The 26,217-nt window shown below is 44.2% G+C and overlaps 1 protein-coding gene across 1 annotated transcript in view; it reads right to left on the bottom strand.

Annotated features, from left to right (window-relative positions):
• Positions 1-20,024: 20,024 nt before the first annotated feature.
• The window catches only part of POLR2H (RNA polymerase II, I and III subunit H), a 35,797-nt gene continuing 29,604 nt past the window's right edge, over positions 20,025-26,217 (bottom strand). The window contains exons 4-5 of the mRNA XM_078665662.1: positions 24,940-25,023; positions 20,025-20,628 (exon numbers count right to left, since the gene is read on the bottom strand). Coding sequence (XP_078521788.1) covers positions 20,511-20,628; positions 24,940-25,023 — 202 coding nt within the window. The 3' untranslated portion in view covers positions 20,025-20,510. The remainder of the gene's footprint in view (positions 20,629-24,939; positions 25,024-26,217) is intronic.

The following is a 26,217-nucleotide window of genomic DNA, read 5'->3' as shown; positions in this document are numbered from 1 at the left end:
CTCCACGGTCCGCCAGAACCACATCTAGAACGAGGCGGTTCTGAAGAGCCACCAAACGGACCGCTTGGAGCTCGGCAGTGTTGTTGGCAAAGATGCCCGCTGTGATGTTCATGGTTGTCTCGACTGCCTGAGTCAAATGTCGGATGGCATGGCTGTTTGCCATCGGGCCCCAGAGGGGGACGAGTCCTTTCATAGCATCGAGGAACTGCGCCCCTGTTGAGTCGGCTTGCTCAACGTCCTTGGCTCGTTTTTGCCTGTGGTGATTCGCTGGGGCCACATAAGTTGGAGGAAGGACGAAGGAGATGTAGCAAGTGCCCCCCCAGCCTTTGGGGAGCCAGGTGTAGGCCTTCGTGCCGCAGATGAAATACATGTTTGGGGATGACACAAAGGAAGGTGGATCCGTGGAATCCAGAGTGCTGGTAAAGCGGCAAGCGCTGCGACCCACCAGCTGTGTCCCAAGTCCTTCTACACACATGTGGCCTGTGACGTTGATGACCGACAGGGCCACAGTCAGAGTGGCAGCCGTTCGTTTCCGCAGATAGGAGAAGGTGGGTCTGGTTGGATTGTTGAACACCTGCATTTCGATTCGTTCTTTAGCCGGGATGTCCATTTGGATCGAGTCGCTGGGGGTCAGCGGGCAGAAGTGTGTCTTTGTCTTGTTTCGCCCGGCCCCATGAGAAGAATGTGCTGCAGTTCTGCTGGAGGTGGCATTGCCCGTATAGCTCTCTTGCAGGAGGATCAGCCAGGCAAGGCAGGAGCCGTGGACAGAGAAGGGTGAAGGGATGAATGGTATTGAATGTCCAGTGGCATGGGGTAGCAACCCACAGATCCAGCAGTTGGTGGTGTTGGTGGCAAGATTGTGCTGGTGAAGTAGCTGCACGAAAGAGTTGTTCCAAAACTTCTTTCGCCTCTCTCTTAGTTGAGGAGAGAGCGAAATTAGATAATGTTCCTTCATGGTGGTAGGCTGAGCAGTGGTTAGGAATGTTTCGTGAGCAGGTGCGTGTTCTTCCATAATCCAGAGCGTAGTCATGAGGAGAAAACAGAGGAGGATTACGATGAAGAGTGCAATTGTCTTTGAGCTATGGAGTCTGTCTGTTCTCGGATTTCTGTAGTGGGTATTTCCTGCTGTCTCCGTCGGCTTCTTATTTGGCGCTTCCATCATCTTCTTATCTGGCGCTTCCATCATCTTCGTCTTCAAGGTGCTCGGTAGTGGGCAGGACCACAGACTTAGTTTTAGCTTCTCTCCAGGTAACCCTTGGTAGTTTGGGTCACCGTTCTGAGATCCTTTAACCTAGTCCGTGGCCTACTTAGCCGAAGCTCCCTCCTTTCGACGCAGGAAATACCCTTCTCGAGATGGCACAGTGGGGTCAGGATGTTTTGAAAGTTCAAGTGTCTCAGTATCAGGGTAGCAGTTCAACGATGGTCGGTCCTGGTTCAGGAGCTCTTCTTGGGTGTTGACAGTGTCTGTCGTGGCCAGGGCTGGAGAGACCTTTTTGCAGTGATGAGCGTGCAGCCAGTGTTTCTTCCCCTCCACTCGAAGTGCGGTCCGAGTGGTGATCAGCACTTGCCAGGGGCCCGTCCACCGGGGTTCCAAACTCTTTGATCGCTGAAAATTTCGGATCAGCACGAAGTCCCCCGGCTGGATGGCGTGACCCGGACCCCTGGAAGCATCGGGGATGGCCTGCTGCACCTGCTGATGAAGGACAGACAAAGTTTCAGTCAATTTGTACAGATAATCAGACATTAGGACGTCCGGAACGTCATGAATGGAGGTTGGTTTCGGGGCAGACCAGACGCTCATGGGTCGACCGAAGACAACTTCATAAGGGGTTAAGTGATGTCGGGTGGGGGTAGAGCGCATCGATAGCAATGCCAATGGGAGGGCGTCTGGCCATTTCAGGCCCGTCGTAGCCACTATTTTGGCCAGTTTAAGCTTTAGTGTGGCATTGTGTCGTTCGACAAGCCCAGCAGATTGAGGGTGGAAGACTGCGTGGAATTTCTGTTTAATACCCAGCCCATTTAGGATGAGCTGGATAACTTTGGCTACAAAGTGGGGGCCATTATCACTCCATAAAACACGACAGAGGCCATAACGGGGGAAAAACTCCTTTAACAGAACCTTTGCAGTGGCCATAGCGGTGTTGTCACGGGTTGGATATGCTTCCACCCACTTGCTAAATGCGCACACCACGACGAGTACATATTTCAGGCCTTGGCATCTGTCTAGCTGGATGTAGTCCATCTGCAGGACTTCAAATGGGTGGTTTGGGACCCCAAATCCCCCCCGGGGTACTACAGTTCCTTTCCCGGGGTTGTGTTGCAGGCATATTAAGCATTGTTGGACCAGGCGTTTGGCGGAATCTGGGATCTTGTCATTGTGCCAAACCCTGGAGACAAGTTCGATCATGGGGGCTGATCCTATGTGGGCAGGGGAGTGTGCCATGGTTAATATGGGAATCAAGTACGAATCAGGTAGCAACCATCTGTTCGTGTCTTTTGTCCGCCAGCAGCCTTCATCGTCTTTCAATCCCACCCGTGTCCATTCAGTCAATTCGTGTTGTGTGCTAGCCGTTTGTATGTCTCTAATTGTGTCCTTGGCGTCAGTCCAGTTTTCTGCTTGTGACCTGGTCACGTACATATGTGTTGTCGTTCTATTTTCAGCTGTCGTTCGGGCGGTGATGTCGGCTAGTGCATTTCCCTGTCCAATAATGTCTGTCACTTTCTTGTGTGCCTGGCATTTGATAACGGCAAGTTTGTTGGGGAGGAGGACAGCTTCGATTAAGGCGGAGACTAAATCCCCGTGCAAAATGGGTGTGCCGTGTGAGGTCAAGTATCCTCTCTCCCTCCAGAGGAGCCCAAAATGGTGAACCACCCCGAAGGCATACTGGCTGTCGGTGTAAATGTTCGCTGTGGTTCCTGTTGCCAGGATGCAGGCTCGCGTCAAAGCAATCAGTTCCGCTGCCTGGGCAGATCGCTGGGTGATGCGGGCTGTTTCTACTACAGTTCGAGCCGTGGTGACTGCATAGGCAGCGGAAGTGGTACCATCGGAGAGTTTGATGCAAGAACCGTCCACCCACAACTCCCCGTCGGGGTCAGGGAAAGCTGTGTCTCTGAGATCGACCCTACTCCTGGTCTGTTCGTCCGTAAGAGTCACGCAGTCATGTACGGGGTGCACATTGGGATCGTTCTCTGGCAAGGGTAACAGAGTTGCTGGGTTCAGTGTGGTGCATCTTTTCAGGGTGATATGGGGGGCAAGCAAGGTCAGTTCGTATCCAGTCAGTCGTGCACTCGTCAGATGTTGCGTCTTGGTTTGGTTCAGGAGGGTGTCGACTGCATGGGGTACCAGTACCGTGAGGGAATTCGAGAGTACAATCCCCTCACTCTGTCGGATAGAGACTGCAGCAGCAGCTACAGCTCGAAGGCAGGCAGGCAAGGCTCTGGCGACAGGGTCAAGAGTGGCAGAGAAGTAAGCGCACGGTCGTTGCTTAGGGCCGATGGCCTGGGTCAGGACAGATAAAGCGCACCCCTCCCTTTCGTGAGTGTAAAGGGAGAAGGGCTTTTTGTAATCAGGGGTACCCAGGACAGGGGCTGAGCAAAGGGCATCTCGCAGCTCTGTGAAGGAAGTTTGACACTCAGGAGTCCAAGGGAGTGGGAAAGGGACGTCTTTGTTTAGCAGAGAAAGCAGTGGTTTTACAACGAGGCTGAAGTTTGGTAACCATTGTCGGCAGAAGGAGGTGAGGCCTAATAGGGAGCGAACCTGCTTCTGGGTCTTAGGGACAGGGGTATCTAGAATGGTTTGGATTCGATCAGGGGTGAGTTTTCTTCCATCTTTGGACAAAAGGTGGCCTAGGTAAGTGACCTGGGGTAGGCAGAATTGCAACTTCTTCTTGGAGACCTTGTGGCCATTTTCCGCAAGGAAGTGCAAGAGTTGAATGGTGGCGGTAACCGCTAGAGGGGTGGTGTCGGCTGCCAAAAGGATGTCATCGACATATTGTACCAACACCACTCCGTCGGGTAACTGGACTTGGTCTAGTTGTCTTTTGAGGGCCTGGCTGTAGATGCTAGGGCTTTCCGTGTAGCCTTGAGGCGCTCGGCAAAACCTATATGAGCGGGCTTTTAGGGTAAAGCCGAAGAGATATCGGCTGTCTGGGTGGATGGGGATGGAGAAGAATGCGTTCTTGAGGTCGATGACGGAAAAGGTGGTGGCAGTGGATGGAATCAAGGTCAGGATGGTGGTGATGTCTGAGACCACAGGGTACTGGGGTACCACCACTTTGTTGATCTCTCGGAGGTCGATGATGAAACGGTATGCTTTCTCATCTCCCTCTCCCTGCTTCTTGATAATGGGCAAGATAGGGCTGTTGCAAACGTTGCTAACCACTTCCTCTACCACTCCTGCGTCTATCAGTGACTGGATAATCATTACCAATGCCTTCTCGCCCTCTGGCGATATCCGATATTGTGGGAGTTTTGGGAGTGTTGCGTCTGGTCGGACAGTAATGTGCACTGGGTCAATTAACATACGCCCTACGTCCGAATCCGCTTTGGCCCACAGATACGGAGGTAGAGTGTCAAGCAGGGACGCGTCAACGTCGGTGATGGAAAACATGTGTCGGGGGGAGCAATGTCTAAGCAGAACGGGGTTGTCGTAAAGAAACACTCGAACTCCATCTTGAGAACACCTGATCGTCGCTCGGAAGTGTTTCAGTAAGTCAAGTCCCATAATGGCGTCAGGGCTATTGGAGGAAAGCAAGAACGTGGTGTCGGTGGTGTTGTTTTCTACGTCAAAGAGAATCGGGGCAGACAAAGGGTTGGTGGAGGGCGTTCCATCGAAACCTGTCGATGTTATGAGTGAGCCAGACAAGGGTGCCCTTGGAATCAGTCGTTTAGATAACGCACTACGTGTTGCGCCAGTGTCTACCAGAAATGGAGACTTGGTACCCAGGACCTTAGCAGTGACATAAGGGCCCTGCTGGTCAACATAGAGCTCGACTGGATCCCTCCCTCGCCCTTGGCTGTCCTATGCGAAGGTGTGAGTGTCGTCATAGTCAGATTGTTGATATTGGTTCTGCCTGGGTCGATCGAACGTATTTGGTCTGCTTGATCTGTCATTAGTCGCGTCATTTGGGGGCCCTCGTTGTTGTCCCTTAGGTCTCGGTCCGTTTGCTACATCCCTGGGGTCTTTGTTTCTGATCATTTCCAAAAGAACTGGGCACTGGGATTTCCAATGGCCAGTCCCTTTGCAGAAAGCGCACTGGTCTTCTCTAAGGTCTGTGCGTCCACTGTAGGAAGTCAGAGTGCGGTCCTGGGGAAATGTAGTCTTAGGGACGTTTGTCTGGTAGTTTCCCCGGTATTAGTCTCGTCCTATAGTCACCCCTTGCAGTTTGGCAATCATCACCCTCTCTTTTAAGTCCTTCTTCTTTTTCTCTGTCGCCCTATCGTTTTCATTTTTCTGATGCTCATAATATTGGGCCATTTGGAGAATCGCTGTAGGTTTGGAGGCTGCCCAACTACTCTCGCTGGCCTGTAGTTTCTGGGAGATTTCCGATGATAGGCCCTTAACATAATTCTGGACAAACAGATGGTGTCCGGTTGCAGTGGTCATGTCCTGGCCGCTGTAATCGGAGAACACCGTTTCAAACCGGGAGAAGTATTCCGATACATCCTCCTGGGGTTTTTGGCGACAGGCTGTTACTATCGACCAGTCCACTTTCTTTTCTGGGATTAGGGTTTTTAATTTCTCTACGATTTTATCTGGGAGGTCTAGAATGGATTTCAACGGCTTTTGTCCTGGTCCCCGTTGTTTGTCCAGGTCATCGAGTTGTGACCAGGTATGTCCAAACAGCTCAAGGTGGTCGACTTTCCGGATTTGCTTCCACACATCAGCTGGTAGACATAACCCGAAGAACAAGTCGATGTCAGCCAGGGTCATAATCGTTGAGCCCAGGGCTGTACCCAATTCAGTATAGAAGGCAGTGGGGTTTTTACGTAGGTCGGGTAGAGATTTCCGGAATGTCAGTATCTCTTGCCGGTCCCATGGCTGGTAGACCCAGTTGTACACTACCCTTCCCTTCGCATCTTGGTTGTTTGCATCATCGTGAGTCCCTGTACCCCGAGGAGGAACCCAGTAAGGGGCAGCCTCACGTATCGGCATCATGGTGTTAGATTGCTCGGTTGGTGGTTCGGTCACTACGGAGGCTGCGGATTTAGCTCCCGGCTTTCGTTCAGTGAGGTGGCGGAAAACCTCAAGCGTACGCGTAAGGAGGTCCGACACATCACACTCGCCCTCATCCCCGATATCGACCTTCCGGTACAGAGTCCTTAGGCTCTCGGGACCTTTGTCTCGATATCGGTCCTCGTATGCATTCAAGACATGATAACACAGTCGTACGGTAAAATGTCGTCTGTGACTCCCTGTATACGAGCTGAACATATCTGTGATGTACTCTTCATCATCCTTTCTTTCTACCAGTGTCCTTGCTATTTTGTCGATCCCCGCTCGCTCATCTTTGTCTAGTCTGTTTGTTCTTGCAGGGCCAGCCCCTCGAGTCTCATGGTCGTCTAACGTTGTTGTTGATGCGGGTTTTAATACAAGGGGTTCGGCTGGCACAGAGGCCATTGGGGCCGACGCTGTGGCGGTACCTTCGTTTGTACCGGGGGGTGGCGCGTGCTGCGTCAAGGGTTGAGAAGGGGCATATGGAGGGGGCATGTAGATGATAGGAGGACCTAACAGCAGGTCCTCATTGGCTCGTTGTTTCGAGGGTAAATCAGGGTAGAGCATGGAGGGGGTTCTAACCGGACACTGGCTTGGCGTTTCCATTTCTAGTTTCTGTTTAGCTTTCTCTCTTTCCTTTATCTCTTTTTCTAGTTTCTGAGCAGCTAGGTGGGCTGCTTTTCGCAGCTCTTTTTCCAACCTACTCTCAGTTTTCTTTTTACGTTGTTCAGTTTCTTTTCGCCACATGCCGAAGCTGTCAAGCATAGTAGGTGTTGTCTTGTTTTTACCCAGGGCAGTTTCTAGCGTTTTTATTTTATCATCATCGAAGGATCCTATCAGGGGCCATTGACTTTCTTGACCCTTTTTTGTATATTTATGCCATAGTTTACTATAGGCTATAGCGGTCAATCCATGCTTCATGAACATGTCCTTATTAGGGGTGCCTTCCAGTGGGGCTGGATGGTCCATCTCTAATAGGCGGTCCGGGCTAAACAGGCTACTAATCAGTGGGGAGAAGACAGACATGACGGCTCGTAACGAGGGACTAAAAAGTCAGCACTGCCTATCTTATCACTAGGTGCAAAGACTGGACAGAATATTTCTATTCTACGTTGTTTGCAGGCAGTGAATACCTCATGGATCAAAATAACAAAAGACCAATAAATAACAATGGGGAGAATGAGTAGGTCCGCAAAGATCTGCGTTACCTACCCTTTTCACTGTCTGCAAAAAGGGTGGTCTCTTCCCTGTTTGCAGACAGGGAATCTCCAGGAAACAATAGTTTTGCGAACAACAGTTCAGTTTCAAGTGATTATTGAGTGGGGGAGAAAAAATAAGCACGGCTGCTGCCCTACCTATCCTCCACTGCTTGCAAAAGAGAGAGCCCGTTGTTTCTCCGTTTGCAGACAGTGAATCTCCAAATAAATAAAAGAGAGCAATACTAGTATTTTTAAACAAACAAGCAATCAAGCAATCATTTCGCAACTTGTCGTGATTACACGACCTTACCCGGACCGCATGGACAGTTTCTTGTCTTCCGAATCCAGCGCCCGATCGTCCTCTCTTCTCCGTTATCCTCGCGGCACTCCTGATGGTTCCCAGTCAGGACCGTAGATCACTCGAGAGAGGTCTGTTCGGAACCAGTGAAGTTCGGATGATCGGCTGTCAGGCGAGGGTCTATCGGACAGACGCGTTCCCGATCGTTGCAGTCGTTCACTTTGTCGTCAGGACCTCTCCCACTGGATCCATGGGTCGCTGATGGGCCCCACGCTTGGGTCGCCAATTGTTGGAAATAAAGGGGGGCACTACCAACCAGAATATAAGATCCTTAAGTATTGCCCGGCGGTGTCGCCTCTTGAACCCACAAAGAAGTTTAAACTATTGAAGAGGCAGGCGCTGGAGACTGGAAGGCAGGAAACAAGGTTTTTATTCTCTCCGGAGGAGAACACAACGAAACGGACAGAAGGTATCGTTCTGAGGTGCTCTAACTGCATCCCTGAGGCCTGGCCTCTTATACACAAGTTTATCTCTTTATTGCATGTAACACATTCTCGTCGATACTTTGATGTACGGAAAGACATCCTCAGAATCCCCCTTCCCAGCCCGTTCCCACGCAAGGTTACAGTGGAAGTCCCTGCCCCGTTAACAACAGGTGATGATCATCGCGCAGCTGGATATTCCGCCGATTCACGGAGTGTGTGGGGTTCGATCGGATCTCGTAGGGCGGGGGGCTTTGATCAACCCGGGGATCCCTTGCTGGGGGGAAACTTTCTATTGTACGGGGAGGGGCAAGGATTGGTATCGGCAGAGCTGGGTGTCGGCCTGGGAACGGGGAAGACAAACGGGCACACGGGGAAAAGGGGTTTGCATCAAAGGGCCGGGGATCATAAATGGGAAGAAGGGAGGTGTTGCGCCGGGAACAGGACGAGGGCCTGGGGCAGAGCAGCGCCGAAGAGGGGTTTTTATGATTCGCGGCAGGTGCAGGCAGGGGGGTTGTCAGCGAAGCTAGGAGGGAGAGAGAGGCGCGCTGGCTCTCGGCGAGAGCAGGGAAGCCATGGTGCCCAAAATGGCGGCTGTTTTACGCACACAAAAGGTTTAAGGAGAGCAAGAGGGCGCCGATAATGTTGACGGTTTCAGCCCAACTTTCAACAATATCAACGGCAGGACTTGACCTTAGGGACACTCATTTTTACTAACCTTTCCCCTGGTCCCAGACCTTTTAACAGGGGGCCTCCTATATTTTCTTTGACATAACTCCCAGCCCATTAACTCAAAATGTCTTCACTGCACATACAGTATCCAAGAATGACTCAGACACTGTAGAGGTATATTGCTCATGCAGCTATGCCCTTATCAGGAGTATAGGGCTGTAAGGCCTGCCAGAGGGGTGACTTACTTATGCCGCAGGCAGTGGTGTGTAGGCATGGCACCCAGGTATTTGTGCCATGTTGACTCTTTTAGTTTAGCTACACCGCAACACATTGCCTGCAACGGCAGGATGTTTTTCTTTTGGTGTGGGGTCCTTTACAGTGGCACAAAACATGCTGGAGCCCTAAGGGATCCTCTCTGGTCACAAGGCCCTTGGTGCCACTGGTACAGTTCACAAGGGACTTATATGTGGCCAGAGGTGTGCCAATTGTGGAAACATGGTACAGTTTAGGGAAAGAACACAGGTGTTGGAGCCTGGTTAGCAGAATTCCAAAACACACACAGTCAAGTTAGCATCTAATATCAGGCAATAAGTGTGGGGTTACTGCAACAGAAACCCACTTTCCTACACACGGGCAAGAAAGAGACAGCACAACAAAAAGCGCAATGGTGAGAAGAGGAGCACACTAGGGAACTAGCTTGAAAACACAATAACACTCATGGAGTGCCAAAACAAAAAATAAAACATACCAAGTTAAAAACGAGCCATTTAACGGACACAAGTAATGCGTATACAATCCAGGCAGAGACAAACAAAAGAAGAGGAAGTAAAGCACACACAAGCTATTCAATAAGAGGCAAGCAAATGAGAATGACAATTAAGCCAACCAATAGTAAGCAATGGGCGGGCTCCAAGCCCACGGTAAGCTAACAATTCCTCTTGCAACAGACAGCGAATGCAAGACCAGAAAAGCGGCTGAGACTTGTTAAATGCATGTGAGTTGACAGGTATGAAGCAGAACAGGTGGGCGAGCCAACAAATTAAATTGGAGAGAGGACTAAAGGGCTTGGCTCTAAGATCCTGTGCAAGAGCCGAGCAATGACATGTTTGGCATCTAAATTAGGCAATAAACATCATGCAGAAATATGACATCTCCTCAAAAATTATTTTTTAAAAAGTATTTACTTCTCTTTTGAAAGCATTTCATCTTAGTACATCATGTGATATCACTACCTTGAGCAGCTTTTTAAAAAAGTGATAGTTTTTAAACATGTACTTAGACACATTCATCCCTCTACCCTGATGACAGTGCCACTAGTGAATGAACGCAAGTTAGTATTCTTGTGGCCTAGATTTTCATTATGGATGGAGCAACATTATAGTATTTTAAATCAAACATATGAAGGTTTTAGACAGCACACACCCTAAAGGCACATATTTCACGGTGCTCTCATTTGCAATGATGAAATAACAAGAGGTATTGTGAAATACAATGTTTGCTTAGGATCACACAGGTTGGTCAAGCTAGGAAGCCAGGGTTGTTTCCAGGTTTGCTGGTTTGACATTGCACAATTCAGCCACTAGTCGGGTACTTCTTTCTCTTTTCTGCTGTCACAACAGCACACCCCATTTCAAGCACGTCAAGTTAGCCTGTCTGCCTTTGTTCTACATTCAGCATGTCCTTTTGTTCTGCAGAACTTGTGAATGTGTCAATTCATCTCAAAAATGAATTTGCTATTACATAAGGTGACACAAGTCTGCCACAAGCTGTGCCCTATCTATGCTACAAGCTATGCAATATGTGTGTTGAAGGTTTGACAATAGGAGTGTAGAATAAACATGTAGTCAGTGTTCACATTTTTTCATCATGCTGGTTCACACCTGTTATGTCTTGGAATAATGGACAGTCCCACAATGTAGACTAAAAGTCAGTGTCCAACCCTTTATAAAACCCATGAATTGACCACTGAAGTTAAGATGCCTTCACACCAGATTGGCACAAGAGGTCCTACCAGACTGCTGTAGCATTCATTCGTATGTCAAGAGTCAATACAGAGATGAGATTAGCTGAGTCCATCTGATCATGTGTTTTCTTTTTGAGGGAACTCTCTCTCTTGGCTGAAGTCTCATAACCACAGCTGATCTGACGTGAACAGGTATGCAGAACCCTGGGTCCCAAGTAGCTCTAGAGACACACAAGCTACTCCATGCTACCCTACAGTGGTGCCTAGAAGTAGTTTTAGGGCGATAAGCTGCTTGGAACCAGCTAATTATGCTAGAACTGTTTATTTTATTATAGCTGCTAGTAACATGCATACGTGCTGTTTCAATTATATTCTATGGTCATAACTGAAGTACTAAACAACAGGACAAGACTTTTAAAATAAAACACTCTTAAACATATATAATGTATTTTCTTAGTGCAGTACTTGAGCGTGGTATTCTAAAGATCGAAATTGTGTTTGTTACCTCTGTGTCCATGAACCCTTTATGGGACTGTTAGTAACCAAGAAAGCACGGACACCAAATCAGCAGGTATGCTCAGCGGGTTATGTGGGGCTACAATAACCTGGGCCAGAGTCCCAGGATACGCAACACAATTTACATCAAGTGGTAATGTTTTTCCTTTAATTTTTGGAGCATGAGGTTTGAGGCTGGGTGGTAGGCAGAAGCCAAAGGAAAGGATCCAAGAGGGCCTTGAGCTGAGCCACTGCCAGAAATCTGGCTTGAGCCTTCAGTACCTCTCCCACCTCTCAGAAGCAGGCAAGCTAATGGAGTTGGAGAGTTCGGCACTAGGACGAACTCTAACATTCCCTCTGTTCTATATATGTCCTTTACGCCCTACACATTACAGATCCCATACATTTTGTTTGCATTATGCACTACTTCTCCACAACACCTTCTTAAGCTCCTATAAATCCCTCCTGCTACACCAGTTTCCAAACCTTGGTCATTATTCTGGATATGGTAATTTTACTATTGTGACAGCGAAGGTTCCCTGCATAGTATATGGGCATGTTCCTCTTCCCTAAGTGCCGACCGCATGTCTGACTGGTATTCTGACTTATTGTGGGCCTATCATCTCACTAACCTAAGTGTGAGCTCAGAGGCTTAGGAATCTGTACAACTTTGCGAAGTCCTTGAGCGGTCATGTGATCTGGAGGCGTGCACAAAACATACTCTTCTTTTTAGCACACAAAGCTAAACCCGAGTTGTGGCAGTGGTGACAAGACCTTTTTATCTGTCACCAAGAGTGTGGAAGACAAGCCCTCCTGTGTAAAGTACCAAAGTCAAGACGATGCTCAGAACCTTCCGCTAACGCGCGTGTGTTTGTAGCAAATGTACGATAGTAGGACCCTTCCCTTTCTTGCTTATGGTGACAGGAAGAATCAAACTAGAAGGATGCTAGCACCGGTGGCTTGCATGTGTGTCCTGGAATGGTTTCTGATTTGCGGAGTGTCAGGATCACAAATGCTCAAGCTGCTGACATACTATATAAGGAATCACCGACCTCTCTCAGGTGCTACCCAACTGTGATTCTTTCAGTCTGGAAATGTTGTGGCTACTTTGTGGTATTTCCTCATCTTGGTTCCTCACCAAACCTCTCTACCAAGATGTGTGCCTCTGCCCGCCAGTACCCTTTTTCGTTTGTTTTATTACACTTTTCTGTTGCTGGTATCCTACTTTGATATCTGCTCTTCCTGCAGTTTTTACTGTAGCCAAGTTTGTCATATTCCTTTTAAAATACAGATGTTTCTTAGCTACCATCAACCCTTATTTGCTCAAGATTTTTTCAGTGATTCAAGACTACTACAGCAACTGAAGCTAGCAGCCTAATCAATTACTAGAAGGTTCACCAGCAAATATCATGCAGAATCAAACTTTAACACACTGAATCCCATGTGTTTTACCTTATTTCCTAGCCTTTTCTCTCAATAAATTCAGCAGACTTGACATGTCAGCATCAAGGATGGGAAAATTACGACATGTGATCATCACTGATCTGTTTTGCACAAGGGTCAGAATTGAGCCCTGAACATGCAATGAGAGCCTTGGAGTGCAGTGAAATGTGCAGTAGTAAATCCCATGAAACAGGTGGGATGTGTTTTAGGCAAGAATTTCAGAAATTACAACACATCTCCTTAATGGAACTGGCAACAACTGCTTATCGCACAAACTCTACTCCACAGCGGTGTGCATCTCAACTGTGTGAGATGAGGATATGCGGAGACACAAAGAACCCAAAAAGAAAGCCTGAAACCTTTCAACAGCCTACCATTTTCTATCACAACATTGCGTTTCATCACACACCTTACTATTTTTTGCAATCCGCTCATGACAATATAATTTTATTTAACACCTGGTGGTATCCTTAGTGTGATGTCATGTTTTTCATATATTCTGCACTCATTGTTCCTTCTGTTGTATGTTATCTTGAGTGCATCTTCCAAGCGTGTTCCCAGGTTCATCCTGGCTTGGAGAACAGTTGTCTTAGGCAGTGATCCTGGAACAGCAGACTAGGTGGACACTGGTCGATGGGCTCCTTACCTTGGATACTTTCTCTTCAATAAAAGGATTGTTCTTCAAACCTTTTGCGTGCTTATTGTGAGGGTCATACTTGAATACACCTCCGCTCTCTGAAACCATACAGGGTTACCTCCATTCAACCATATGGGGTTCATTTTTGTTCTGGGTTGTCGCAATCTGAGCAATGCAACCGAAGAAAACACTTTGGGAGAGGGATGAAAGGGCTACAAAACTTTTGAAGTGGCCTTTAGACCAGGTTTACCGTAGTAGTCGAAATCTTTCCTTAATCATCCTAATTACTCTTTACAGCAAAAGTGAAAGAAGCAGCCTTGGTTCTCTTTTCCTGCACCCTACTTTCAGACTTGGCCAGATTTGGGAGATACATGGCCGAGCTGCGTCTTAGGCTTATAGAAGAAGAGGGGACAGGCAAAACAAAAGACAATCTTGTTTGTTAATCGATCAGTCTCCAGCAATCAGTTTGTGATGATGTCGTTTTAAATACCAACCTTAGTACCTGTATCAAATTTGCAATAAGTTTGAACTGGCAATCTCACGCCATTTTATTAATGTATAAAACATCTTTTTTATTCGGTTTTGATAATGCTGTATGTAAACTCATTTTGTACGAATGTTTTTAAACAATTGTGATTCTAATTTTCTTTTTAATTGTATGCAAGTCATATTGCAAATGGCTTTAAGTAACTGTGCAATAAAAATAAAATTCATTCTTATTCTTTACAGCAATTTCTTTGCTCTTGGACACTAAAATATTGTTCTCATATGACACACACACATCTTCTGTAGGAATGCTTTTGTACTCAAATGTAAATTATAACAATTTGTTTGTCACTAGGGATTCTGGGATTTCCCAATAAAAGAAAATGCTTAAGAAATGAATCGGTATAACAATGGTGACGTTATTAACCACTTGGCCACTACTGAGTGAGAGTGCTAGTTCCCAAAGACTAACATGTACCTTCTTACATTTGGGTATGTTTAAGTGGTCTCATAATACTCAGGGTGGGTTTGTTACTTGAAAAGATTGGCCGCACAATAGTGGACAATGGAGCTTCTTAACTAGTTTAGTTTTGTCGCATACAGTACAAGTGACAAAATCCCTTACTTTTTTTTACAATCAAGTAATCCATGTCTGAGAACCAGTACCGAGCTCTAACTTGACTTTTTGCAGGGCTTTTCACTAATTGTATTCCATGTCCATAGTTCTTTCTCATAATTTACTGGATGTAACCGACGTTTCTCTTAACATCTTATTATGAAACACAAACAATTAATTTTGCACTTCCATACATTTCTTTTATCTCCAGCTCAATGCACTTTCATGGCCAATCATGCAAACATATGACTTTAGGTAACATTAAGAAGAATTGATAAAAATTAATTTTAATTTAATGTATATTTGCATTAAATAAATATTTCAAAATTAAATCAAAAGTGCTGAATTTTATTTTGTTGTAAATTAAAAAAAATGACATTACTAGTTGCCATAAAATATTTTTTTTATTTTGTTCATTTAATAATCTTTTTTTTCTCTATGCTATATCCTAGCTAGATCTAACCCTGAACAGTGCCCACAGCATGGTCTTGGAAGGTTAAAGAGAAAATAAACAAAAGGACGTCTAACAGCTTTGCTTGCAGTTGTAAGGGGGGTATCAGATCAAATGTGGATATTTATCACCGCTTAATCTCCAAGCATGCAGGTGTACATTGTGCTGCCATGTTGCTACAACAGAAGATCCTCCTGAAGTGGTAGTTTGATCTGGGGACATATGCTCATGACCAAAAGTTGTAGGTGCCACACTCTCCTGTTCCAATCCAGAGCCTCTAGGATAAATTGTCGTTCTGGATCTTTTCACACCAGGAAGGTGTACAAGAGTCCCATTCCAGCTGGAATGCATCACAAGAAGTGTTTTTGCAGAAACTCCGATGTGCAAGCATTTAAACATTGCATGTTCTTGACGCTGGCAAACTTGCCAGGGTTCTCTTCACTGTGACACCTTCACTGTGACACCTCAAGATGTAGATGCCACTCGTGATCTGCCTGACACAGTTCACTCACCTCCTGCCCTCTGTCATTCGTGGACCCTGGCCAGTGGCTCACAATCAGTGAAATATGCTGGCATTCAAAACAACCTCTGAAGCCAGAGCCTCTTGACATAGAGTGAAGGGCCCCACCCTGTCCTGCTTGTTACAATATCACATGGAGGTACAGTTATCCATGAGAACTTGCACCAGCCTCTCTCTGATGGAAGGCAGGAAGTCCTTCAGAGTCAAAAGAATGGCCTGCAACTCCAACAGATTGATGTGGAGTCAAGGTTCTGAGAGAGACCGGTTTCCTTTGATTTTCAACTCCCCAGATGATTTATCCACAGCAGCAGTGAAGCATCTAAGCTCTGCATGAGGAAGGGTTAGGGCCTGTTGATGGTCCAATTTTGGTCAAACAGCCGCCACTGTAGATTGTGAGCTATCTCTTCCGAGAGCTGGATGACATTTGTCAGATTTTCTTGATGTCAGACCCAATGGAACTTCAGCTTCCATTGCAAAGCCTGCATGTGCTTACAATGCGGCTAAGACTCCAGTCATCCTGGGCTGAGGTTGAAACATCAGGATATAGACACATACTGCACTCAAATATCCAACATCATTGGGGTACATGGAAAAACAAGATCCCATGCTGGGCAAGTCTTTGTAGTAAAGTCATGGTAAGAAGTTTAGAGAGACGCAACAGCAGAACATAGATCTGCAGTATGCAGGAAATCCTCACTGAAAGTAAAGCCAAAGTGATATATGACACACAACAATCAGATACATAAGTTGTACCATGGGATGAATTAGGATGGAGGGAATTGGAAGAACCTCATATATACTTGGTGGGTATGTCCTAAATTGACAATACATGGGAAATAAGTACTGATAGCCATAAAGGGGAGATTGTGCAATTCCCCATACCAACGAATATATCAATAACAATAGTAATTAAATCAGACACCTGGGGGGCACTAACAGGTAGCGAATGAGCTTGCATTTTTAACTATTAATGTAACTAGATTTTGGAAACAAACATCAGTACCAACAGTGCAGGCACAGTACACCATGCTTAGGGAAACAACAGCAATCATGCCTCCCAAATCACCAGTTCAAAACAGAGACAATTTACTGGAAGTGTGGCATCCAGTGCGGGATTATATGTAGACAGACTGCAGGGAGAGAACAAGATGACACATTTTGAAACTTTTTGACTAACAATCCACTGGAATAAATGGCGCAAGGCCGCACATTACGGAACCTGGATAATGTAACAAATTATTTTGAATTAGAAACATGATAAACACAACACAAGAACCCCGGAGGGGCAAAGTAAGATGTAGGAGGATGCGGGGGAGGGATTGCATAGGAAGAGGAATTGAAAGGGATTCTGCAATCTAGATTCTGTTTTTGTTGTTTATTTTATGACGCTGGAGTACAACATTTAATGTTATGTATAGATACTGTGTGGCCAGAGGATTCACTATTCCAATATGTGGATGTAATAGGCGCGATCAAATGTCAAATTAACAATAAACAGCACTTACAAAAACAAAAGATGTGGTAATGTTTTTTCGCAGTCGGATACTCTGAAGGCGTTCCTTAGTTATTTCACCACACATCCGTCCAGGTTGAGGCTTGCTCTCTTATGGGAGCCATTAACTCTAATAAGCTGCTAGGTACACGCTGGCATTAAAAGAGAAGCATTAACTAAGCTAATAGATCCGACTATGGTAAGTTTCTGCAATGTTAGTCTATTGCAAGTATATTCTACAACAATAAGAAACAAGCATTAGCATAGCCAATAGGTCTCGCCTTTGGGACCTATAAGTCTTTATTTTTTATGTACATCTGGTACCTGTAGTTTTTCTTTAAATCCTAAAGGCCGCACTAAAACTAGGGAAATAGCCAGGGTGAGCTACTGAAAGCTGCCATTGGAGATGAGATGATATTGCTGTCGTTTGTACTATAGCTCATAAAAATTGAATTAAGTATTGCTGCTCCTTGTACTGAACCTGGGGAATTTTGCTTGCCTCTTCCCATGCTGTAACCATTGTTGGAGCTAAAAAAAGCTTGCACTCATTACACCCTTGTTAATCAAACTTGCTTTGTGGTGTACTCGGGTAGTTCATACTGCATGTCCATTTAATGTTTTTTTTGCTGACACTGCAAACTTTCTGCATTGCGTTATTTAAATGTCGTACAACCCTGCTCCGACGTTCTCATTAAAAGAATAACGGTCCATCTGAGCAATTCTGATATGTATAATTAAAATACATCATCTCTGTTTAGAGGTTCTGTCACCGGCAGTTATAACATAGAAACCTTCTATACTAGAGTTCTGATAGTGTCACATTGCATAATTAACATGCCCTTTGAAAGGTGTTCGTACAGTTTAATTCACATTATAGAGCACTGCCGTGTGGTGTTAGGAATTCTCTTCTCATAAAAAGTGCTACTGTCCTGACCGGATGGCCAGTCTGAAAATGTCACATTGGAACATTTGATTCCTGCTCAAACATTCATGAACTGTGGCACGGAGGTATTCTGGCGCTGCAGTGAAGGGCAGGTCATGACTCACAGTAAGTATGTAGCAGCTCTGCGGTCTAGAGCTCTTGCAAGAAGGGTTGGTACTGTCCGATTTAAAGTACATTATAAATAAATCATCAAAATATGGCAGTTTTCCGACAACGTCTGTTGCTCTTTCTTCAACCCTATCACCAGATTCACCTTGTGGGATCATGCACAGAATCCTGAAGCAGCTCTGTGAGCGGTGCATTGGGAGCCATAGCGTGGCTTTCGGGAGCAAGCAGATGAAAACAAGCGCAGCTGTGCCCGTGTGGCGGCAAAAGTGAAAGCAGCTGCAGCGTCCCGCGAGTTGCTCGTAAATGCAAGCCCTAGGCCTTTTCACACGCATGAGTGTGTGAAAAGTCCAGAGCGATTCCAAGAGGTTGTTTTCCTAGAGAAGCGCATGCGCGCTGCGCTAGGCTCGACCTAAAAACGAAAAAAACTAATTATATCACCCCTAAATTGAATATTGACTTTGTCAATGTGTTTTAGCCTTTTTCTACTGCAGAGCAGCTGCTGTGCAGCAGGACTAAAAGTTAGGAAAAAAGTGCTATGATGCATCCATGTCCCACAATTTTGTTTTGTGGCAGGAAGAAGGGACAAGCAAGAACGAGAGATTAGGGTGAGGGAAAGCAACTACATGGGACAGGGTAGAAGGGAAGTCGACACACAAAAACATGCCCTCTTAGTGAGTGATGCAAGTAAAAGAAAGGTTGTAGCCCAGGCCAGAAACCACCAGCATCGGAAGGACACTTACATAGAAAGAAGCAGTACTTGAGCCATGCTCCTGGGGAGGGAGAAAAACAAACGGAAAGAAAGTGAATCTGGCATCCGCTGACCGAACAGGAGGCATCAAGTAAGAGTGACAATGAGGCCAACCAATGGCAAGCCATGGGCTTTCTTGGGCCTTCTTTAAGCTAACAATATACCTCACAAGCAACAGTGCTTGTGTGGTCTCAGGTGAGATATAAAAATGTAACCACTGAATAGAATTTTAATATAACAGGACTGATCTTCCCAATAGCAAGGTGTACTTGAGAAATCCTTTTTAGTTTTAATCACATCACAGGAAAATAGGATTTTTTCTGAAGGAAAGGTGCAATTGAATTTCAAATGCTGTAACCTTAGTTTAACACTTCTTAGTTAGGTTTTACTCGCAGAACCTACCCCGAATGAATAGATCATGAAGATTGATTATTGATTATTGATTAAAGCACTCTCTGCTGAGATTGGTCTACTCCCAAGGTACATGTTTATTGTGCAGAGTAGCATTTCAACACATCATTCTTTTGCCACTTCAGTTTGGACCCAGCCACATGCATACCAGTCTTGACCCAGCTCCAATAAAAACAGCCCAGCCCGAACTGGTAGGCCAGTCCAACGATGGTTTGGAAAGCTAGCCAGAGCAATTGCCACTGGTTAGAATTACTGCTAGCATTTCTCCGATCACCTTTAGTGTGTATGATGTACCACCCTGAGTGGCAAGGGCATGCCCAGACATGGGCTCCGTGCACACTGTGCCACTGAACCAAGCTACACCTGACGGACAAGCCCTATTCAGGTGTAAAATCTGCCTTGGGTTACTTGTACTCTGATTCAGAGGGTACCTAGACAGGCAGTTTGGGTTAGACGGTTCCTTTTGGAGCAGGGTCAAGACTGATTGCATATTTAAAGTAACAAACATCTTGGGCAAAAGAACGATGCACTGGAATGCTACCCTAAGCGATTACCAATGGTTAGAGGTATTGCAAGCAGTCCTCTCATCATCTTTTGTGTGTTTGATAACACACTGCTACTTCAATTCAAAGGCATACAAAATTCTCCCTTATTTCAATAGTTTCATTTTGCATTTAATGGTCAGCCCACCCTTTTCATTCTACGATAAAGCACATACAGGTGAAGATATTTGCAATATGAAACAAGATGTTTCCCAAATCAGTTAACATAAGGAAGTCCAATTAACGCTTTATGGGCAGTGTAAAGTTTACCACCACTCTAATCTACTGTGATTAAATTTTGCACTTCTGTAAAAGTAGTTTTTATTCACAAAAGGAAATTTTACACCCGCTTCTAAAACATTTTTGTACAATTTGAAATACCAAAATCGAGTGTCTTCCCATTCGTAAACAACATATTTAAACTAAACCATATCATTGTGTAAAACAATTTGGACCCCTGCAGAAAAAGAAAGGGATGTGGGGAATCAAAAAGAAATACCTTTTGTTTGAAACATAGAGCAAACATACAACGAACGGCTGTGTTTTCTTTGCAGTATTGTAGTTAGATAATTCCACACAGTGAGCAAATCTCCATTAAACACTGTCAACACTTTGTGGAAAGTGTCCTTCTGCATGTACATGGAAACTGCATCGATTTCAGCATGTGCGATCTAGAAACACGGCAATCCTGTGGCCTTAAGAGTCTCTTAGAGCGGGTCTGTTCCTTAATAGTCTCTTAGAAATGTCTAAAATCAACACCAATATCCTCAGACCCCGTAGTCCGCTGGATTTAAAAAGCAAGCTTCTTCATCAGTAGATAAACACGGGAATCCACCTCAAAACCATGAAGATTGTTGGCATCACCCTGCAGCCTCATCAGCAGCCCACCATAGGAAACATACGCGGATCTGGAAAAGGAAAAATACAGGATAAGACTGCGATAGGGACCCATTCTTTAATATATCACCAAATTACTTCTATATCTCAGCAGTGAAAGAAAGCTCACTAATCCTCAAAATCAATAGGAAGTATTAAATACAGGACAACATTGCCTTACCTTGGCCAATTTAGTTCTGCATTCCAATTAATCAACCAGGGCTGTGCTGTTAGTGGTTCTTTACCCCACACTGAAACATTTCTTTGTGGAATTATTTTGGTTTAAAATTAAAGATACATTTTAATTGTTTATTGGAGGAGCACTTTGTCACCGCAGGTACTTTTCTTTGATTTAAGGGTTCTTCTAACAATGGCTCATTGTGGATCCCAAAACTTGAGATTAAACATTTACAGACACTGACCCTATTACAAGTAAATTATGCGGTTTAGGATCAAACTGCTTTGGAAGCTTTCCTGACTTAACTTCTTTTCCTGCACAATCTCTGAAAGACTGGTAAGAAACAGGTGCATTTTCATACAACAAATCAATCATTGTTAAGATAAATTTTTGTTATGTTTTTGGCAGTCCCACTGTCTTGCACCGTGCCCTCGCGCCCAAGCAGAGAAGGGTTTGTAAAAGCAGAGAAGTTCAGTTTGGTAATTTTTCTGCAGGTTTTCAATCCACAAAGTCTCTTCCTCCCAAAGACCACACTTCAGTTTTATTATGGAGGTCACAACCTTCTAAGCCTTACCTTCTTTGTGATCAGAAAATGTATTCAACAAATTATAACAATAACTGTGTGGGGCCCAAATCTTGTGTAGGGGGAGACCTCCACGCCTCTATGAGGTATTTGAACCAAGTGTAAAATACAAATCAGACATAATAACTGAAAGTAATACGTTTTCTGTAATTATTTATCTTACAAAGGAAGGCTGCATGAATTAGGCCTTGTTTTCAGGGTTTCCGTGTTGTCTATCACAGCTGCCAAACCTATATATAGACAGCTAGCACAATAGGGAGGGGAAAAAGGGCGGAGATTTTCCTAAATAGCTGCAAACATGCAAGTGTTTCTAATATGATGTGAATGTTCTCCTATTAACGTTACATTATGTATTGCTGCCCGTGGTGCAAACCCCAACAAACATCCAGGTTTGAGTGCACACTGACAGTTAAATACTTGTGGAAATATACAGATGGAAATTCCAATTCTTTACTAAACGCAAAGCAGGCGTGGTTAAGTACGGTAAAACTGGGAGGCCTAAATATGATGTTGGATCAGTTGCACCACTTGGCAATATATTTCTAAAAAGCTTGCTCTTAAGACCTGGATAGCTACAAAAAAGTCTACATCAGATATTATCATGGCAAAAGATATCTATCTTGAAATTGGATGAAAAGCGATGGGCCTAAAACTGTATTTGATTACGGAAAAATAATCATGAAATTACACATTTTACTTGAGGCCACAAAGAATTTGAGTATTGATATATTTGTGGCTATCATTTTAGAAGAAGATTCACACACACCAATACAGTGACCAATTAATAACAAACTTATTGTACATTATAATAAGCACTTTAATAAGGGATTGCAGTTGAGAAAGGACTGTAATCGCAGCAGTGTATGCCTGACTTAGATAGGTAACAGGGAAGTGTGAAGGGGTTGGGGGTGTAAACCAAACAAAGAATGAAGCTGTGGAGTAGTGAAACTCGAGGGAGAGCACAACCATTCATAACAAAATAATTGTAGCATTACTGATGCTGCTGTACCATGCATTTGGCCGATTTCAGAGGTTGTCGGTCTCGCTGGCACCCACTGTGGTGCAACTGGAATGTTTTGGGAGTGGATGCTAATATCTATAATCTGTATTTCAATTCAGGACGTGTTCCGCTTATGTCTGTGGTCCAGGTGCTTTTATGGTGTTGTCTATAAGGATACTTCACATCTGAACACTACTGTCATGTCTATATTTTGTGGAGCTCTGTAACACATGTATGTAGGTTGGAGCTTGTGATATGCAGTCTTTGCATACTAGACTTCCACACGTATGGCCATTGATACTAATGGATCTTTAAGTGCTCTTTTGCTCTGATTCCTCGTGGTACCGAGTCGCCTTAAAAGGAGGAAGTCTGATCAGATTGAGCAACGATAGTTAATTGAGAAGTAATACTTTTAATGTGGATTCTCAGTGGAATTAGGATCTTTCTGCCTGAATAAAAAAGAAGCCATATTCTACAATTTTCAAGATGGGCAGCTAACGTTATGCAACCACTGTTGGCTTTCTGAGTGCAGGTAGGCTTCTGAAGAGAGGTTGTGAATCTTGAAGGAGTACGGTTGTTCATTTTGGATTTCCGAAATGGCGGACACTTACACTAAACTTCGTTGTAATAAAAATAAAAGATAAAAACAAAAAGAAAATAGAAATCCATTCTTTGAACCGGTGCAAAAAGCACAGGGCCAATTTGAAGTGGGCTCTGGGGCTCATACCTATAAGTTTGTAAGCCTCAGACTTCTGAAGTCTCTTTAGCCAATGATTTCGAAATTCCTGTAGAATCAGGTGCATCCTATTTCGACAATTTGAATGTAGCAAAACTAGTACACTTGCTTTCCGCATGTAAGCAATACAAGTGTATTGCTTAGTATCTTTACCAAATAAGGATTACATGAATAAATGAGTCACTAGCAAAACCTATCACATGGAACAATTTTCAGTGTAATATTTGCCCTACAAATTATCATTGAAATTGCTCTTCACACTGATTTTTAATCGCAGACAGATTTTATAACCCGGTGAGATGAGATCAGTAACAAATTGCTTTGTCTAACATCTACCATTCATTAATACACATCTAGAGGTGGAGAATGATTACTTTGGTGCAACAGATGGGGGAGCAAGCTTAAAATGTGCACACCATAAGTGCTTTTTTTTTTGCTTAAGTGAAACTGTTCTTAAGCTGAATACTTTGAATGATATCCGCAGAAAGGGATTTAGTTTTGTTTTTGAGAAACATTTTCTGAAGCATTGAGATCCACTTTTTATCAGTAACTGTATGTTAGGTCGCAAAAACAAGATATTAATGCCACTGAATTTGTCGCAGTATTAGCCTGTAACTGAATCGCAGGCTGCTTAATTACGTTTGTTTGCCGCATAATTCTGTACTGCCCTGTCAGATCACATACACACAATATTCTGACATGTAACTAACAATAGACTGGTCAATTGTCCAAGGACATTTACGCAATACATGGAGGTGGGTTAATTATGTGTAAACACTGAATTTTTTACTACTACTTTTTATTATTATCTCCCTAATGCTTACGTAATCATCTTTGAAAATTCTGTCTTTAATGAAGCTGATAGCTCAGGCAAGACCAACACCTTTCACATCCTAGCTTCACTACTTAACAGACCAGGAACGGTCTTCACAGCAACCAGTACAGACGAAGATCAGAACTTTACAGGGAAGGCTGAGTTAAGAAGAGAAGCACATATTTGCTTAATTTATCATTCCTCCTCTAGGGGAGGATTCAGCATCTGTAGCATGCTGTTAATGCAGATCTGGATTCAATACATGGATGGAATAAGAGGTTGATATAAGCTCCAATCTTTACATGCAAGCCAAAATGGTGGGCTATCAAAATTCACCTCAGTTTGGCCTTCTCTCTTTTCACAGATCACCTACTCCTCAGTGTGTTTGGGTTACATAATTGGTCAAAAAGGGGGTGACCTCAACACCAATGTTCCCTACAAGCAAATTCTCTACAGTGTTCCATGTTTGCTTGTTGCCCTGTAGCGCATGTGCCCGCTAAATTAGGTACTTGCCATTGTAAATTATCTACCAGGTGGCTCTCTAATAGATGCTTAGTATCTTACACCTTTGGCATCCCCATAAATGTGCAAGACCCATCTCTCTCTGTTCTACTGTCTCAACTTTCTCTCTTAACAAAACCCCACTCTCTCAATTTCTGCAAAAACCTGAGCTCTAATAAAGCTAGCATAAGTTTAATTTTATGGATTTCCTATTTTTTGAGGTTTTGGAATGTTCCTGGTTTTTATAATTAGCCCTATACATGGTAGAAACTAAGATATGAGAGAAGATCAGGATGATGGGACCAGGGTAGAGAAAGAATCTGGGACATGACGGACAACAGACATGTTAAGGGGATGTGGAACACAGGGAATTCAGAAATTAGCAATGCAGTGCTGCGAGGTAATAGGCTGAAGACTAGGATGGCAAAGATGGAAGGAGAAGCAATACAGGAAAGTAATAAAGACAGCCTGCAAGTCAGATGTAGAAGCCTTTACAGAGTCTAGTACTATTTTGTGATAGTCAAAACTCACAGGCGTGTGGCAGCTTCAGTTGATGTTTCATCACCTTCTATCCTGTACACCTTTCCATACATCACATATTCAAACTGATCAGCCCTGCAAACAAACAAAAACAGTTGTACGAAGCAGATGAGAAGACACAATTAATGTGACAACATTCACAAATACCACCCAAGGGAATAAATGTGAGTCTTCTTACAGATCTGGATCAAACAAGGACCCTTTAAAAGGATATTTTTTTTACCTTAACCCTGAAATAAAAACAAAGCACCATGTGTCGATAAGCAAATGAATAACCAAAGGAATACCAAATAATTTTTCTAGAAATAAAGAGACTATGAAAGGCAGATAATAGAAAACATATTTAATCAGTTTAAAAAAAAAAAAAATCAATGGCTGCAATTAATGACAATTAAAATAAGCATTGCAGTTCATTTTCAACCACTGCATATACTGAGGTTCTTTAATTTTGACTCCATCTTACATTTGTCATGAATTTGTGTTGCCTTTACACAGGCTGCTCTATTCATGAAGTATTTCTGCCCTTTGGACTGCAACGTGTAGAAAACCCCCCTCTGTCCTTGCTTTGAAAGCAATCTCAGACACTAGCTGGCCTAACTGCATACAGACACGTTCTGCCATTACTGATTGACCTATAAGTGCTGAAGTTGATTAACTTATGGGTCGGGCAGAAACACGACGTAAGGGGGACATTCTGGTTACATGATGTTTTTCTATTGGCTAATATACCTGTAGTGCCTGCAGCACAGGAAATATTGGTGCACTGCATTGAGACATTGAGACTTTTGAATGAGCTATGAGTGTTGGCCAGGAGGGCACTCCAACGGATACTGAGTAACATCATTTTCATGAAAAGCCTGAATGAAGAGGCCCATGCAGAAGAAAACAACAGAAACAGGATTTGATGGACAATAGAAGCCTGCCAGAAGAGGCTTTGACGGACTCTGGGTATTTTCTGTGAGCTTGTATAGAATTGGAGTTTGGAGACTGATTCTTGTTTTGCTGGCATTATTTTAAAGTACTATTCTGTTTAGTAAAAGCAGAATAAAGTCAATTTTCTGTGGAAGAATATCCCCTTTTTCACCTCAGAGCGTTGATGAGGATCACCACTGTTTCACCTGAACATGTGATGGGTTACTGAAATGCATAGGAGCCATCAAAAAAAAAATGTTAGTACATAATTTTAGGATTTGCTTTCTGCTTAGGGTGGTGAAAAATTATAATCCTGTTTGTAATAGTGGTCATTACTTTCTTCTGCTATCTAAATGT

The sequence above is a fragment of the Lissotriton helveticus genome, chromosome 11 (assembly GCF_964261635.1).
Source record: "Lissotriton helveticus chromosome 11, aLisHel1.1, whole genome shotgun sequence".
Classification (NCBI taxonomy): domain Eukaryota; kingdom Metazoa; phylum Chordata; class Amphibia; order Caudata; family Salamandridae; genus Lissotriton; species Lissotriton helveticus.
The sequence above is the reverse complement of the archived record's forward strand: the minus strand, read 5'-3'. Positions and strand labels throughout refer to the sequence as shown.